At 47.4% G+C, this 16,016-nt stretch overlaps 1 protein-coding gene across 1 annotated transcript in view; it reads left to right on the top strand.

Moving 5' to 3' along the window:
- The first annotated feature begins 2,492 nt into the window (after positions 1–2,492).
- arid1aa (AT rich interactive domain 1Aa (SWI-like)) overlaps positions 2,493–16,016 on the top strand; it is a 67,177-nt gene continuing 53,653 nt past the window's right edge. Inside the window, exon 1 of the mRNA XM_036538081.1 lies at positions 2,493–3,712. Coding sequence (XP_036393974.1) covers positions 2,798–3,712 — 915 coding nt within the window. The 5' untranslated portion in view covers positions 2,493–2,797. The remainder of the gene's footprint in view (positions 3,713–16,016) is intronic.

The raw sequence follows: 16,016 nt of genomic DNA, 5'->3' as shown, positions 1-16,016 counted from the left end.
TAAAATGTCCATATGTCTAAGTTTCACTCTGCTGTGATGTATGAAAATTTCCTCAAAATGAATAGTGACAAAACACGTGAAAAGTTAAGCAGAGGAAAGTGACAATATGGGCTTCATTTTTTAAAATGAAAATACTATTATCGGTACATAAAACATGCATTAAATGCTGCACTGGTTATTTTGTACAATGTGCAGAAAGAACATCTCATGAGGAATATTTTTAGTAACTGTAAAACATGAGTTTTATCATTTTCAACAAGCTCCAGCCCTTACACTCTGAAAATTGCATACCCCCCCCCATAACTCCCCCACCCACTCCTCCAGCCCAGATCTCCTGGCGCATGTATTCCCACCTTCAAAGCCAAAGAAACTTGATATACTCCGTAAATGTGGGTTTCCCTCAGTTCAAGTAACATCAGGAGTTATTACGATTAAGCCAAAAGGTCCGAGACATTTATATTGGGAAATAAATGGGTCAGAGTCAGGGGGTAGCAGCGTGTGCAGTCTTGGCAGGGAATCATCTTTCCTGAGACTTCAGGAGACAGTGACGTTGCAGGGCTTTCTGCACTCCAGCAACAGACAGATCAGATCTACATGGCTGCCTCCAGGCCTGGAGTCTTCTTTATCCTGTTGAAGACTACACCTTATAAATAGGAAATAGGTATTAAACTATTAAAAGGGTGTAGATTTTTTTTTTACTTTTTTCCTCAAAAATGCATTGTGCAGTAAATTAATTGTAACTCCCTGGTAGAGGTGGAATCATCTTTAAAAAATCAAGGTTAGTATTACATTAGTCCATGTGTGTATCTCAAATCTGTGAAATCAGTATGTTCTAATAATTCACATAAATGCTCACCAAGCCTAAAAGTACAAGAAATATTTAAATGTACTGATTTGTATTGACCTGAGGGTTTAGGATTTAAAGACCTCACTGCAATATGTCCTCCTGTTTCTTTATACCAAAGCTTTATTCAAAATGTATCCACTCTGAGAAGCCAAAGGCCTACTAGACACATGTAACCAACCAGGTGAAAGAAAGAATGTGCCGTTAAAGGGCGGGGGTTGGAGGCAATAGTAGCAAGAGGAGGAAAGAAAAGAATAAAAATAGGGAGGAAGAAGACCTCTGATAATAAACAGCACAGTTGCTTATGCATGTGGCCCAGAGATCTCCCAACCCCCTCTCTCGCTCGCCTGCATACTGCACCGCACATTCGCGCGAGAGAGCAGCAAGCAGCGGCTCTCCCTCTTTCGGCTCAAATAAAAATAGTGAGAAATTGATTTTTTTTTTCTCCTCTCCTGGCCACACTCTTTAAAATTTCACACACAAAACCCCACACCACCTCAGCGCCCAATAAAAAACTGAGGGGATCCCCTTCCTCGCGCCGGGCAAGGTCAAGTTGGCCGGCGTAGAGCTCGCGCTGGCAGCGCTGCTGTATAAAACCCTGCGCGCGGCCGCCCATCCCCCACGCGCAGCGAAGTTGTGCTGCTTTTGCAACCGATGAGCCTGACGCGCGAGCGAGAGTCAGGCAGAGAGAGAGAGAGAGAGAGAGAGAATGAGGAGAGGGGGGTGGGGAGAGAGGCAGAGGGGGAGAGGGAGGGGGGCCTGTGGAAGGTGCTTTTATACTCCTGTTATTTTTTTTCTCTTTTGACGCTCTCTAAAAAAAAATCCCCCCTCAACTCCTTTTTGGCCTTTCCACCACACCAGAGTGAGAATGTGAAGGATTGTTTTCTGAAGAAATTGTTTTCTGGATTGTTGCTGCTTCTGTGGCTTATTCTGTTTTTTTTTTTTTTTTTTTTTTGCTCTCTCTCCTTCTCTCTTTTTTTTCGTTCTCACTTCCTGCTTGCTGACTGGTTCAGTTCACCCCTCCCCCTCCCTCCCTCGCACACACAGCCTGTAATTCCATGCTTTACTCTCCGCAGATCAGCCACTCTGCTGACACACTCATGCTTCTCATTTGCTCGCGACACATGCTTGGAGATGCACTACTGTTTTGAGTCGCTGGTTAACGAGCGATTAATTTTGATACCACCTGTACATTTGTAACAAAAATATGTATTTGATTGTGCGTTTAATTTACGTTTATTTTATTTTTTCAGATTGGTCCTTGTTCTACCACCCCCTCCTTCAACTGACGCACACACACAAACACAGCATTTACGGTGCTTTAAATATATTTTAACATATATTGAACATACCCCTAACTGTGAGAATTTTATGAAATTATAAATTAACCGAAATACATACAAGAGGATCATATTTAAACAATGTTAGTATTTGCAGTGTTAATACACAATCAGTAATTGTGCAAGTAACGGTAATTTATATTGAAAATTAGACAGGCCGCTAAAGACTCCCTGTATTAGTTTGTAAAGCACTACTGCCGTTGGTATTATTAATAAACATATACATATCAAGCCCTTTTTCCAATCCCGCTCCGTTATCGTGCTAGATCCGCTCCATGTTTTGCGTCTCTCCGTGTGCCTCAGTAAAATGGCTGTATCTCGCGGAGCCTCGTGCTGGTTTGATCAGTTTCTCGCTCTCAGTCTCGTTCTGTAACAGAACCCCCTCCAAATTCAGTGTCGGTAAAATTAATTCCCGGGACTTGTATTTATATTTTCCAGTAACTTTTTAATTCGCATCGGAACCGGGAGTTGGAGCCCGGATTCGGTCCGGTGTTAGGGGGGAATGAGCCGGGACACGGGTAAATTGTTATAAATAATTGCATTTATATTCAATGCGATTGAGTGTTTGATTGTGACTGACTCGCAGTGAAAGAGAGGGAGAGAGAGGGGTATCATGGCCGCTCAGGTCGCCAGCGCCGCCACTCTCAATACCAGCCCGCCTGCCGAACTAAAAAAACCGGATCGGGACCCACAGGAGGAGACGGTACCGGGAGAGAAGCAGCAGGAAAATAAGGAAGCGGGATCCGAGAGCGGATCTCCGGGTCAGAAGGAACTGCAGGACGGGGCCGATGCTGGAAATGCGGGGGGAGGAGGCGATGTTGAGATGAAGAACGGGAACGGGAATCCGTCCAGAGTTAACAATAACAACAACCAGAATGATTCGGGGGGCCCCGAAGGGAATAGCCACCCCGGGCTGGCACACCACCACTCGGCCGCCTTTCCCCCACCTTCCTACGGTTACAGTCAGCACTACGGCCGGGCCCCTTTTCATCAACATGGCGGACAACAAAGCCCTGGCATGGCAGCTCCAGCGGGGCCGGTCGTGCAGCCAGGCGGCATGATGGACTCCTACCAGCCCAATTCGCACGACCACGGGTACCCCAACCACCAGTTCAACAACTACAGCCCGTTCCCGAACCGGACTCCGTACCCGGGCCAAGGGTACGCCATGAACTCTCCGCGAAACAACCAGCCTCCGGCGGCCGGGGGGCAGCCAGCCAAGCAACAGCCAGCGGGCGGAACTACAGCCATGGCCGCCTCTTACAATAATCAGAGGTATAACATGGGAAACCCGCAGCCCACGGCCACCCCGACCCTCAACCAGCTCCTAACCTCTCCCAGCTCCGCCAGGGGCTACCAAAACTACCCGCCGAGCGACTACAGCAACCAGGAAGGGGCGAACAAGGGACCAGCGGACATGGGCAGCGGCGGCCAGTACGGCGGGGGCCACCAGGGTTGGCAACAAAGAAGCCATCACCCGCCGCCTATGAGCCCGGGAAGCACCGGGCAACCACTTAGCAGAAATCAGGTAAACTTTAATTTGCCTCTGGGTCCTGGGTACTTTTGTGTGTAGTGCAAACAGCTCTATGTAATGGAGTAGCACATATTGCAACGGACCAGCCATTGTCTATCTGAGACTCTCTAAAATGGCTGCCTCTCTGCTTTTCCCCCCACACCACCTCCTTTAACTACATTTATCTAGTAAAATAAGTCCTCCGTCCAAATAGCAGTCTTTTCGAAAAGCGGGGGGTTATATCGAGCTCTGGACTGTCGGGGGGTGGAGGAGACCCCGCATTTGAGGAGGTAAAATGACAAGCAGAAAGCTTATTTTGTTCTGCGTGTTTGTCTTACAGACACAGGCGTCTTAAAACGCAATTAAAATGTGTTATTCGGAGCTGTGGCGTTTGCCCCTGTCAAAGAGTCCTTCTGGTGTCTGAACCACTGGTTAAACTTAACTGTCGGAAGAATACACGAACTCATCAACAAAAGATTAACAAGTTTGTTTTAATTACATTTGCATATTTGACTTAAAACGGTAGGAAAACGTCCAGCTTCGCAGAAGTTTTGTCGAGGCTCGATAAATCCATGTTTGGTAGAAAAATCGTCCAGAAATGGATGGTTTGGAAATGTTTGCCCAAGTTGTGTCATTGTATGAAATGAAATGTATCACGGGTATCTGCAGTTTTTTTTAAATCGTGACCTATTTCTTCTAGAGGAGAGCCGTTTGATTTTTCGTCCTCGTATTTCCAGATCTTGGTTGTTTTTTTCCGTATTTGCTGCTAGTAAACATCGGCCTGTGATTTGAGTAAGTGCAGATTGCTTTGCTCTGGGATTTGAATTATGGAGGTAAAATCCTTCTGTCAAAGCCAGGAGACAGTTGGTCTTAGGTTGACATGCTAGCTGAGATCTGATTGGCTCCCCATCCTCTGCTCTTGGCCATTTATAATTGCATCTGATGTAATGCAGCAACAATCCCTGATTAGCCCGTGCGCTCTTGCATTGTGACGATATTAAACGTATCTAAACAAGAATTAATATCAACTCTTTTCGCATTCGTTATTTTGACCCCCGAGAGTCTTGGTCGTAGCTTTATTCGGCTTCGGAACGACTGCAAAATGTCGGGTTGTTTCGCCCGATGGCCAAGCAACGTGTTTTGGCGTGTGATTTACTGAACGTGTAATTGGTGTTTACGTGTAATCGAGTCTGCAATGATGAATAATATCAGGATGTAATTATGATTTTGATGATCACAGCGTGAACCCCTTTTGTTCGGGAAAAGTATCCATTTTGTGGTTGCTTTTAACTTTGTCTCCCAGCATCATCTGTTGTCTGGATTGGGGACTTGCATTAGAAACTTTTAGTTCTTTGGAACAGGTGCCTGTGGATAGGCTAATTTTAGAACCTGTTTTACTTTGTTTTTTTGTATTTTTTGTTATTTCTGGGGAGTTTTTCCACCGAGGGGAGCTGGACTGAACGATAGAATCCCTTACCACGTTAAGTGGGCTATCTTTGAGCGGCCCCACACTTTATCCAAAAGCAATGGCTATTAAATTGAATGCTGTTTCATGCTTTATACTAATTTTATTTAGAAAATTAAACATTTGCCTGCTTTTCTGTGCATTCATTGGTGTGAAAATAGATAAATTCACTTGGTGTCTGTTATGCTGCTGCAGAGTATCTTATAATGAAATTGCCTTTACAGTTTGCAACGAATATGATTATTTTAACTCGAGACGTGTTAGAAATATGGTGTTAATAAGCTTAAAGAGGCCGTTTTGTGTGGTTTCGTTTTGTGTCGTCTTGCTGCTCAAGTGAATGAAGGGCCTGTTGCTGAATTTCTCTTCCTCTTTGATAAACTGATTTTTAAGTTCAGCCAGTTAGGTCCAGCATGTGTTAAAACTGATGGGGTCTATGATTGTTTCGAAGCATGCGCTACAATATTGTCATTTAATAGTGATGTAACACAAAATTGTTTTTTTAAATAAAATTAGATATAAAAAAGGCATACATGAAGGCAAAATAAGGCATTATATAGAATATGAGGAGATGGCTACAAATGCAGCGTGCATAAAAATGTAAAGCGTAAGTACTATAAATTATTGTGTAATTAACTTCGATTAATAACACACAAAATGGACTTACCAGAATGCCCTCCCAAATACTGCACAGTTCCCGCCATTCAGTTTGTTGGCCTATAGAAAATTGTGGTTTGATTGTCGGTTCAGCTACACTGTCTGAGAGCAGATTTTAGTTGGTTGAACATGGTCAAAGTATCTGCTGCTTATTAAAGTCAACTCTACAGTAAGCGTGGCTGCTGTAACATTTTTGTTCTCTCTTTGTTGATTTTGGTTTGATTTTTTTATATTTTTTTGGTGTTGGGGGATGACATGAACAGCAGTGGACCGTATGAGATTGGGTTGTGCTCATCTGGTGCAGAGAGCGTGGGGAAGGTACCTGTTGCACCAGGTGAAGAGGGGGTGGGTGCCCAGGTGGTCTGTTCCCGTTGATTCACCTTTCTGGGTGGCGGTGTGCAGAGGAGGCTTGCATTGCTTGGGCCCTGGTCTCCTCTCACTGGTGTGTTTTGAAGGGAGAGGGGTTGTGTTTTTGGAACGGTGCGCTAGTTCTGAATGGGACTGGGCCGGCCTCCTTTTTGTTTTGATTGCCGATTGGCCGAATTTTCCTTTTGCAATTACCTGACTCATTTTGCTCTGTGACGTTTTTTGATTCAAAGGCTGGTAGGATTGAAGGGGTTTGCCGGCATCATTCTGCCTTCTACCATCGATGGCAGAATTTCCTCAGCGCTTTCATTTTAGGGGTAATAATGGTTGTAACTGGAAAGTTTTTTTTTTTTTTTTTTTTTTTTTTTTTTCCTGCATTAAGGACAGGGTAACTGAGCTTGTGTTTCACGTGTACTTGTTCTCAAAAGTGTACAGTTGACCGCACTTGTGCGTCATCGTGCTTAAAGTGAATGCTGCATGTTTTCAGGATTAGGCGAAACCGTAACGCTGGACTTCGTGCAGCAGACATGACTCCTTCCTCTCGTAGTTTTTTCAGAAGAAATCGACATGCCGTGGTCGTGTTTACGAGAGGCCAATGTGTCAACCACGTGTTCCTGCTTTGTTTGTTTACTCGTTTTAACTCTGAGCTCGTAACCATAAGGCTCATAGTATTTCCTGGTTTCAGACTTGTTGAATGTATTGTTGGCTCGCCACACCACCAGGGCAACGTTTGGCAGTTTGGAAAGCAGTGTCTGTACTGTGGCCAAAGGCTTATTAGCATTTAATCTAGACCAGACTGCAAATTTACGTTGATATTTAAAGTGCTGGTTCAGTCTTGTTGCGGCTTGTAGTTCAGTTGCATGACATGGACACTTGAGAATTTATATACAGTTTCAGACGGTTAACCTGTTATTAATTTGTGCTGTAATAGCATTCGCAGTGTCTCCGTCTGTTAACGGTGATGGATGCAATGTGAAATGTAATTTTTTTCCCCCCCCCTCTATGCTTTCGGACATCCTTAAGAGCCCTTAGGAAGGAAAGTGGAAGTGTGAGAGGCTGAAGTGTGTTTGAAAGTGCATTGATTAAATGATAGTGAAGAGGCCGATTTTCATGAATGAAGCGTCCGTGTGACCGGACCTGTTCAGAGATCAGGGAGGCGTGAACCCGTCTGTGTGCCTCGGCTAGCGCTGAAGGAAGCCGTTGCAGTGTGCCGAACTGCAGGCCTTATAAGGAGCAGCTTTCACTTTCCCTGCTTATTCTGGTGATGAGGTCTTCCTGATGCACCTGCTTTGCAGTTTCTCAGAAGAGCCTCCTGCCTCTGGGAGAGGGAACTGTTAAATGGTGGTGACTTTTATGGTAAAAGTGTCAGGACGCTGGGAGAGTGGTGAGATGTGTGTGCATGCGTGTGTGTATGAGCGCATGCATGCGGGTTTGTGTGTATGGTTAAATGAGAGTGGTGCGTGTGGGGGGTGGTTGTCAGTGGTGTGTGTACACACGTGGGTTTGAGAATAGTGGTCGTGTCTGTGTGGTTGAGGAGGGAGGGATTGTGAGATTTGTGTGTGTGTGTGTGTCTGTGGTTGAGCTGGGGAAAATGGCATTTTCTGTGTGATGGTGTGAGTATTTCAGTGGTGGCTGTGTGAGGGTATGTGAGAGCCAGTTGGGGAGAGAGGAGTGTTTTGTGTGTGTATGTGTAAGTGAAAGTAGCAAGAATGCTGTGTGTGGGTGTGATGTGTGTATATGTGTGATATTTGTCTGTCAGGTAGAATTGTATATGTGATGTGTGTGTATGTTTTTTGTGTTGTGTGTGTGGTATGTGTGTTGATTTGTATGTGTGATGAATTTCTGTGTGTGAGATGTGTCTTTCAGGAAGAATGGTGTGTATATATGGTGTGTATATGTCTGTTTGTGTTTTTGTTGTATGTGTATGTATGATGTGTGTATGAAGTGTTTTGATGTGTGTATGTGTGACATTTCTGTATGTATGTGTGTGTGATGTGTGAGAGACGTATGTTTGTGTGTATGTGTGACGTACTTCTATGTATGTATATGTGATGTATTTCTGTGTGTGTGTGTGTGTGTGTGTGATGCGTGTATGTGTGATGCGTTTGTGTGTGTGTGTACCTCTGAGAGAGCAGTGGGGAGGGCAGTGTAATCTCCTCAAACACACACACACACACACACACACAGAGGAGGCTGGAGCCTCAGTGCAGCGTCTGACCAGGCCTCTCAGCTCATGCATTAATCAGGTGCGCGTGCAGCAGTGGCGTGTGTGTGTGTGTTTACAACCAGCAGCTCGTGCGCCGCATCTGCTGCGCTGATGCAGCAGGGGCTGCTGGGAAACAGGCCGGCGGTCAGGGAGGGAGGGGTGGATAGAGACAGGCAAGTGAATGGATGGGGGCAGGTTATTGCTGAGGCTAGGCTGGGGGATTCCAGGTAGGCTGACGTGGGCTGTTCTAGGCAGGGACTCTTGTTGGCAGAAATTGTGGCGTGTGGCTTGTCACCCTCACCCAGGTGAACTGTCCGACCGTGCTCTGTGCAGGTCCCCCAGTTTTGTCACAGATCACCTGTGTGGGACCGAGAATGTTCTGTGAGGCGGCTTCCTTTCGACAAATGGGCGAGGCCATGTGTGTCTCTCTCTTCAGCTTCACTTCCTGCCTGTCCACCCCAGAGCTTCACTGTCAACCTCTGACTGATAAACCCCTCAAACTATCACATCGATCGATCTCTGTCTCCCGGCCGCCTGCTGTACCTCACCTTCACTCAGACTTATTCAGGAATTGAATGGCTGGACAGAGAGGAGACTGTACCAGAGGTCATGCCAGTCTCGGTTTTTGGGGGGTGGCTGAAGCTCGTGGCACGTGGTTAATAATTTCCGTGGCCTGAATTCACAGCTAAATACATTACATTACTCTACATTACACTCATTTAGCAGATGCTCTTATCAAGAGCGACTTCCAGCATAATAAAACAGAAGTGAGGCCTTAGTAAAATATCCAGCTGCCTCAATGAATAACATGTAAAAAATTGTAACCTGTGTACGCTGCTCTGGGTGAGAGTATCTGCTAAAGGATGATAATGTGATCTAATGTAAAGTGTATCTGTCAAGGTATAATGAGCAACAGTGTCAGACCATGTTGCTCCCAGACCAGTGAGTGTGAGCACAACACCATTCAAGTTGTGAATAAGTTAGCGCAAGTTAACTCACTTAAGTTAACCTGAATCTAGACAGCCTGGAAAACTGCGGGAGGTCGAATACATACGCTACGCTGACGTCGGTGTGCCACAGAGACTCCGTGAGCTGTTATTACGAGAGGTCATTTCAGATTGACCTCTGGGAACGTCACTCGCACCAACACTAAAAGGTGAAGGTGTTGCTGTGCTTTCAGAGTGAAAGCGTCTCTGTGTCTGGGTTCTGCCTGGGTGTGTGGTCTCAGGGCAAAGCTTAACTCGGAGGAAGCTGAGAGCTTGTTTGCTTTTCAGAATTTTTATTTCCCCTTGAGTGTGTTCAGAGAGTACAGTCTTGGCTGGAGATGTCCAACGGTCTTAAGTTTTGCAAGAAAATTAATAAACGGCCATGAGATGAGTGGTCTCTGGGATTTTGCTCTCATTGCCTTTGTGTTAGGAAAGAAAAGGAAACCTTTCACAGTTCTGAGGTCATGACCTGATCTCAGATCAGTTCGTTACCCTCATTTACGCAGGCTTCTGCCTGTATCTGTTTAAAACAGTCTCCGGCTGACGATGAGCTCTGTGAGGAAGCCCTCTCTGCAAGCAGGAGAGATTGAAATGAGGCAGCTCACAAGCGCGGCCTCCTTGGAGAATCTTGTGCAAATCGCAGAGTTCTTTCTTTAAAGCCGGGTGATTTGCATGCGTATCCCCTAAATTACGCTCTCAGACACATCTCCTGCGCCGTCACGCCGCAGTTACAGAGAGTAAACACGCACACACCAGCCGCTGCTCTTAATCTTCCCCAATTTGTTAACTGTAAACTCCATTCTGTTGGAGTGGGCGGGGGTGCAGTGGGGTGGGGGGGGGGGGGGCGGCATGCGACTTAATTTAATGCTTTGATGCTGTCGTCACTTGCTGAGTTTGATAAGACCAACCCCAAACTGGGAAAAAACCACTGTCCACACTGTGATTGGTTGTAACTAAGAAGTTTGACCAAAGTCAGCGGTTTGAGGAAATAATGGCTCCCAGGTTAAGTTTACAGCCAAGTCCTGCATGGCAGCCCCTCTCACTGCTGAGGGCCGGGCTGTTGGTTGTGATGATCGCGGGGATGTTACGTGTGAAACGGCCACCGGTTGCGTGGGACAGTGTAAACTCACAGGGTCAGTGTGGTTAGAGACAAAGCCAAGGCCAGATGGCCTTCCTTTGGATGAAGGTAACTGGTGTTGCAGGTGCTGCGGTATTTCTGGTGCCCCCTGAGTGAGGAGGATTTCGTGTCCCAAACCGCTGTCCCTACTGCACTTGACTTCCTGTGTTTGCAGACCAAAGCGGGGTTGATCTTGTGGTCAGATGAGGGGGTGGGGGGGGGGGGTGGTCATTCTAAGCTGCTAGCTTCCTACTGTGTTGTGGTTGACATGGGGAACAATTGAAATGCACCAAACTGGGTGATTACACAGAAGGGAAAGATTGCGATGGTGATGGCAGGGACAGTGTAGCAGACACCGCTGAACATAATGGACTATGACTCCGTGTGTGTGCGTGCGTGCGTGCATGTGTGTATGTACGTATGGATGAGTGTGAGCATACGTGTGTGTGTGTGTATACGTATGAGTGCATGCGTATTTACGTGTATGTATGTATGAGTATGTACGCGTGTATTTCTGTATATGTGTGTGTATATATGTATGACTGTGTGTGTGTGTGTGTGTGTAGTATAAACCCTGTTAAAATCCCCACCGGTCTGGTAGGCTGGTAATACCCCATCACCTGAGAGGGCAGGAGGAGTTTTCCGGTTGAGAGTCTGGGTGTCTTTTGGGAAGGTGCTCAGCCTAAATCTGATTCTGCACTGCCAGACATTTTTGCCTGGGCTAATTTCCTGCTAATTGGACCATTGGCTGACTGGCCCACTTAGAGGATGATGGCAGCAAGTTGTATCTCTTTGGAGGAGTAAAATTCGCTCACGAGAAGCTGAAATGAAATTGTATTGGCGTCGTCTCATTACCTTTTTAAAATATAAATTTAGGACCTTTTAATTTATACATTTTATTTTTTTTTTTGCTGTAACATTCATGTCTCACTTAAAATGTCCTTCCTGCTGTTTTTGCCTTTTCCTGTAATTACAGTGAAAGAGTGCATTGCATATCTCAAATGCAGTGCATATATCTATTTAATTTCATTTCAGCTGTGTTCGAGTGTAAGAAAATGATCCCTGAAATACCACCGCTGTAGGTGCAGACAGTGCTGTGATCGTTTGCTTTGGTGAGCCTTGTCTGTGATTACGACGGCTGAAATTTATTTCAGGTATTCAGCGGTTTGATCACACGGAAGTCGTAAATAAGAGGGACTTTTCTGTGCACGCCCCCCCCCCCCAAATGAGATTACATTTCCCCTCTCTGTGCTGAGTGAGCGCTTGCCTTTTTTTTCTTTCTTGGCGCAAAGGAGAATTGCAGTCACTGTGCTTGGTGACACTTGGGGCTTCACACCTCTAAGTCATGATTTCACACCGAAAGTCATCTGCCATATCTGGAGCTTTGCCTCTTAGTATGGAATGTGTGAATTCCTGCCGATTTGGACACTGGGCTTGCATAGCCAGCTGTAGTTTAACTCTTTCCTAAGCCTTTCCTAACCCCTTTTTTTGTGAAATTGGTGCCCATTTTAAATCTGTTTCAAACCTCATGCGAATGCTAATCTGACTTCAGAAATAAGTCTGATATTTTCTTTATTTTTTCAAATGCCTTATCTGTGTTTTCATAATTAAATTTTAAACCATGATGCCTTGCAGCGGCAAGCGTGTGTGGGAGGGAAAAGGGGTCATTTTAAAATAGTGCGACGGCAGAATGCGAGAGCAGTGGCACATTGCAGGCAGCGGCGCAGCGCAGGCAGCGGCGCAGCACAGGGTACGCTGCTGTCCGCAGGGTAGGGAGGGAGGCCACTGAGCAAAGTCCAGGAGAGGCCCTGTGCGCCTGTGCTCTCAGGGGGAGGCCCTGTGCGCCTGTGCTCTCAGGGGGAGGCCCTGTGCGCCTGTGCTCTCAGGGGGAGGCCCTGTGCGCCTGTGCTCTCAGGGGGAGGCCCTGTGCGCCTGTGCTCTCAGGGGGAGGCCCTGTGCGCCTGTGCTCTCAGGGGAAGGCCCTGTGCTCCTGTGCCCTCAGGCGGAGGCCCTGTGTGCGACAGGCTCGTGTTCATTCTCCGGGACAGGCTCTCCTCATTGCGGAGAGCTGTGCCCAGCGAGGGCTGCATGGAGCCCTGTTTTATCTCCTGCGGCCAGGATGAGCTGGGCCTGTGAGCTAAAGGCAGCTTTCTGTCTCCTCACAGACGCCCCCCCCCGCCGTACAGAAACGCCACAGAGAGCCGTGTAAAGAGCTGTCTTCCTCAGTCGCACAGAGCTGTCTGATAAATGCTGTGGTGTGATTTAGGGTAGAGCTGGGCTGCATGTTTTAACGAGCCACGGCTGAGGGTGACGCCGTTCCCAGCGCATCTACCTGGCCTGCAGATAATGAAACTGGAAGTGACAGAGGGGGAATTTAACATCAGAATCTCCCGTTATTCAGTTACTCCTTAACTCTCCACAACACACGTGTGTGGCAATTTTAAGGTGAATTAAGTTGTTTTGCCCTTGGTCATGTTGGTCAGCCTTTTCAGATTAAATTTTTTTTTTTACTTTTCTGTTGGTAAAAAAATGGCCAGTTCATTTTTTTTCTGTCACTTATTGTTTTTTTTCGCCATTTTTATTGTTCATAGTTTTAACTGCTTTGTCTCTGTCCCGACTGCAAACCGAAAGCTTGGCAGTTAGATCTCGGCAGCAGCTCTCGGTGTCACACGTGTTTGAGAGCAAAGGTCCCTTCGGCGAGCTGAGCTGAGCTGAGGTCTGCCGCGCTCGGCACCGTGCCCTATCGCAGCGTTCGGGGAGGGAGGGGGGGGGAGGGGGGGGGGGGGGGGGGGGGGGCGAGGGCGAGGTGAGAGAGAGTGCGGTGGAGGCGAGAGGTGACCCCCGCAGGCTTTGCCGCCACGTTCACGGGTTACGGAGCTCCGAGTGAGAGTGGTCACGCAGCACAGATACCGGATGTGTGAAGCTGCTTACGTGGGTACGCGGGCTGGAAGGCCTCGCTGCTTCGGTCTGAACTCAACGCTGCGGTCTCCTGTGATGGCCTGTGGCCTCTTTGATTACGGTATTACGGTATTACACATTATTGTGGTTAACATCTCAGTGAAATTGTGCCTGTCGAATGTCTTAATTCATCAAAGGTTGGTGTCCTGTTTATTCAGTTTTATGGGCAATTTTGCTTAGTACAAATTGAAGTTAGTGTTTTACAATACTTTATTATATTATAAATATATAATTTTTGGGAATTATTTTTTGTAATGGAACACAGTGACATTTGGTTTGAGCAGATGGCAGCCTTTATCCAGGCTCAGAGTACTCTCTCTGTGTTTTATGGGGACTCGCTTGGTTTTAAGTCGGAGTTTGCAGGTAATGGGCCTGCCGTTAGCTGAGGTGTGTTTTGCTGTGTCTGCTGTTGCTTTCTTCACTTAAACAGCCAGTTTTTCCTAAAATTTCAGATTTCCCAGCCAGGTAAAGACCAGGAGGGCCACAGCAGGCCTCTGTATGAGCGACTCGGCGGGGATTTTGCAGCAGCTCTGTGGGGGAGTTTGATTTCTCACCGTTAGGAAGTGATTATGATGGCGATGCTGGAGGAGGTGTTATAGCACCTAAATTTTGCAGTGAAACAGTGTGTCCTTGTTGCGTTTGCCGTTTCTGATGTAGGTCAGTGTGGTAAACACCAGAAATGCACACGAGTTTGAGTCACAGAGAGGTGACGCTTGGTGGCAGCAGTGGGATTTCCCATGGCCAGCATGGGGTTAACCCTGCGCTCTTCCTCATCCTCAGTGCTAAAACCACATGCCTGCAGCCACAGGGTGGTGTGTGGGGCTACAGACATGCACACATGCACAGAGGCAGACAGTCTACCTTGTGGAGTAGTGTGTAAAGGCACAAGCACACGCACAGATAGGCATTGAGGCAGTGTATAGAAGTGTGCTCAGTATACACTGTAAGTGCTCAGTTGTTGAGGTCCACTGTGAGGGATCAGCCAATGGGACGGTGTGTAGAGGTGCACTGAGACAGGCTCAGCCAATGGGACGGTGTGTAGAGGTGCGTTCAGCATGCACTGTGGCAGGCTCAGCCAATGGGACGGTGTGTAGAGGTGCGTTCAGCGCGCACTGTGAGGGCTCTGAGACGTGGTGCTGAGTAATGAGTTTCCCCCACTGCCACGGGGGAGCCACTGCCTGACAGTGCCCAGCGTCGCCGCGGTGACAGCCGGAGCCGCGAGCATGGGATCCAGGGAAGGGGTCTGTGTGTGTGTGTCTGTGTGTGTGTGTGTGTGTGTCTGTGTGTGTGTGTGTGTGTGTGTGTGTGTCTGTGTGTGTGTGTGTGTGTGTGTGTGTGTGTGTGTGTCTGTGTGTGTGTGTGTGTGTGTGTGTGTGTGTGTGTGTGTGTGTGTGTGTGTGTGTGTGTGTGTCTGTCTGTGTGTGTCTGTGTGTGTCTGTGTGTGTCTGTGTGTGTGTGTGTGTGTGTGTGTGTGTGTGTGTGTCTGTGTGTGTGTGTGTGTGTGTCTGTGTGTGTCTGTGTGTGTCTGTGTGTGTCTGTGTGTGTCTGTGTGTGTGTGTGTGTGTCTGTGTGTGTGTCTGTGTGTGTGTCTGTGTGTGTGTGTCTGTGTGTGTGTGTCTGTGTGTGTCTGTGTCTGTGTGTGTCTGTGTGTGTCTGTGTGTGTGTGTGTGTCTGTGTGTGTATGTCTGTGTGTGTGTGTGTGTCTGTGTGTGTGTGTGTGTCTGTGTGTGTATGTCTGTGTGTGTGTGTCTGTGTGTGTGTGTGTGTGTGTGTGTGTGTGTGTGTGTGTGTGTGTGTGTGTGTCTGTGTGTGTGTGTGTGTGTGTGTGTCTGTGTGTGTGTGTGTGTGTCTGTGTGTGTGTGTGTGTCTGTGTGTGTGTGTGTGTGTCTGTGTGTGTGTGTGTGTGTCTGTGTGTGTGTGTGTCTGTGTGTCTGTGTGTGTGTGTGTGTGTGTGTCTGTGTGTGTGTGTGTGTGTGTCTGTGTGTGTGTGTGTGTGTGTGTGTGTGTCTGTGTGTGTGTGTGTGTGTGTGTCTGTGTAAGAGAGTGTGAGAGAGAGAGAGAGAGAGAGAGAGATGGGGGGTGCGGGATTCTGGCCTCAGGAACAACTCCGACCTCCTTCCCTTTTCACATGCTGTCAGCATTCTCTCTCTCTCTCCCTCCCCTTTGTCTTCCACTTTCTCTTTCTCTCTTTTTCCCTGTTTGGTTCCCTCTCCCTCCCTTCTTCCTCCTTCCTTCCTGTCTGTCCCCCTGTTTCGTACTCCCTCACTTCCCTACACCCCCTCTCTCCCCCCCTCCTTCTCTCTGTCTCTTGCACTCTCTGCTTTCTCTCTATACCTTCCTTATTCTGTCTCTCCAGGAACTGTAGGGATTTCCCCTCCCCAGACACTGTGCTCTGATGAATCACAAACCTGTCGCGCTCTCTGCCTGAGTGTGTCTGAACGTGGTGAATGAGTGAGAGGTAACTGGGTAACTGCGTGTCGAAGTGTGTGTGCAAGTGTGTGTGTGTGTATTCAAAACTCTGGGACTGGACCACAACTGATGCCAGGGGTTTCTCCCCCCACACACTC

The sequence above is a fragment of the Megalops cyprinoides genome, chromosome 10, assembly GCF_013368585.1.
Source record: "Megalops cyprinoides isolate fMegCyp1 chromosome 10, fMegCyp1.pri, whole genome shotgun sequence".
NCBI lineage: Eukaryota > Metazoa > Chordata > Actinopteri > Elopiformes > Megalopidae > Megalops > Megalops cyprinoides.
Note: the sequence above shows the minus strand (reverse complement) of the source record. Positions and strands in the feature narration are given on the sequence as shown.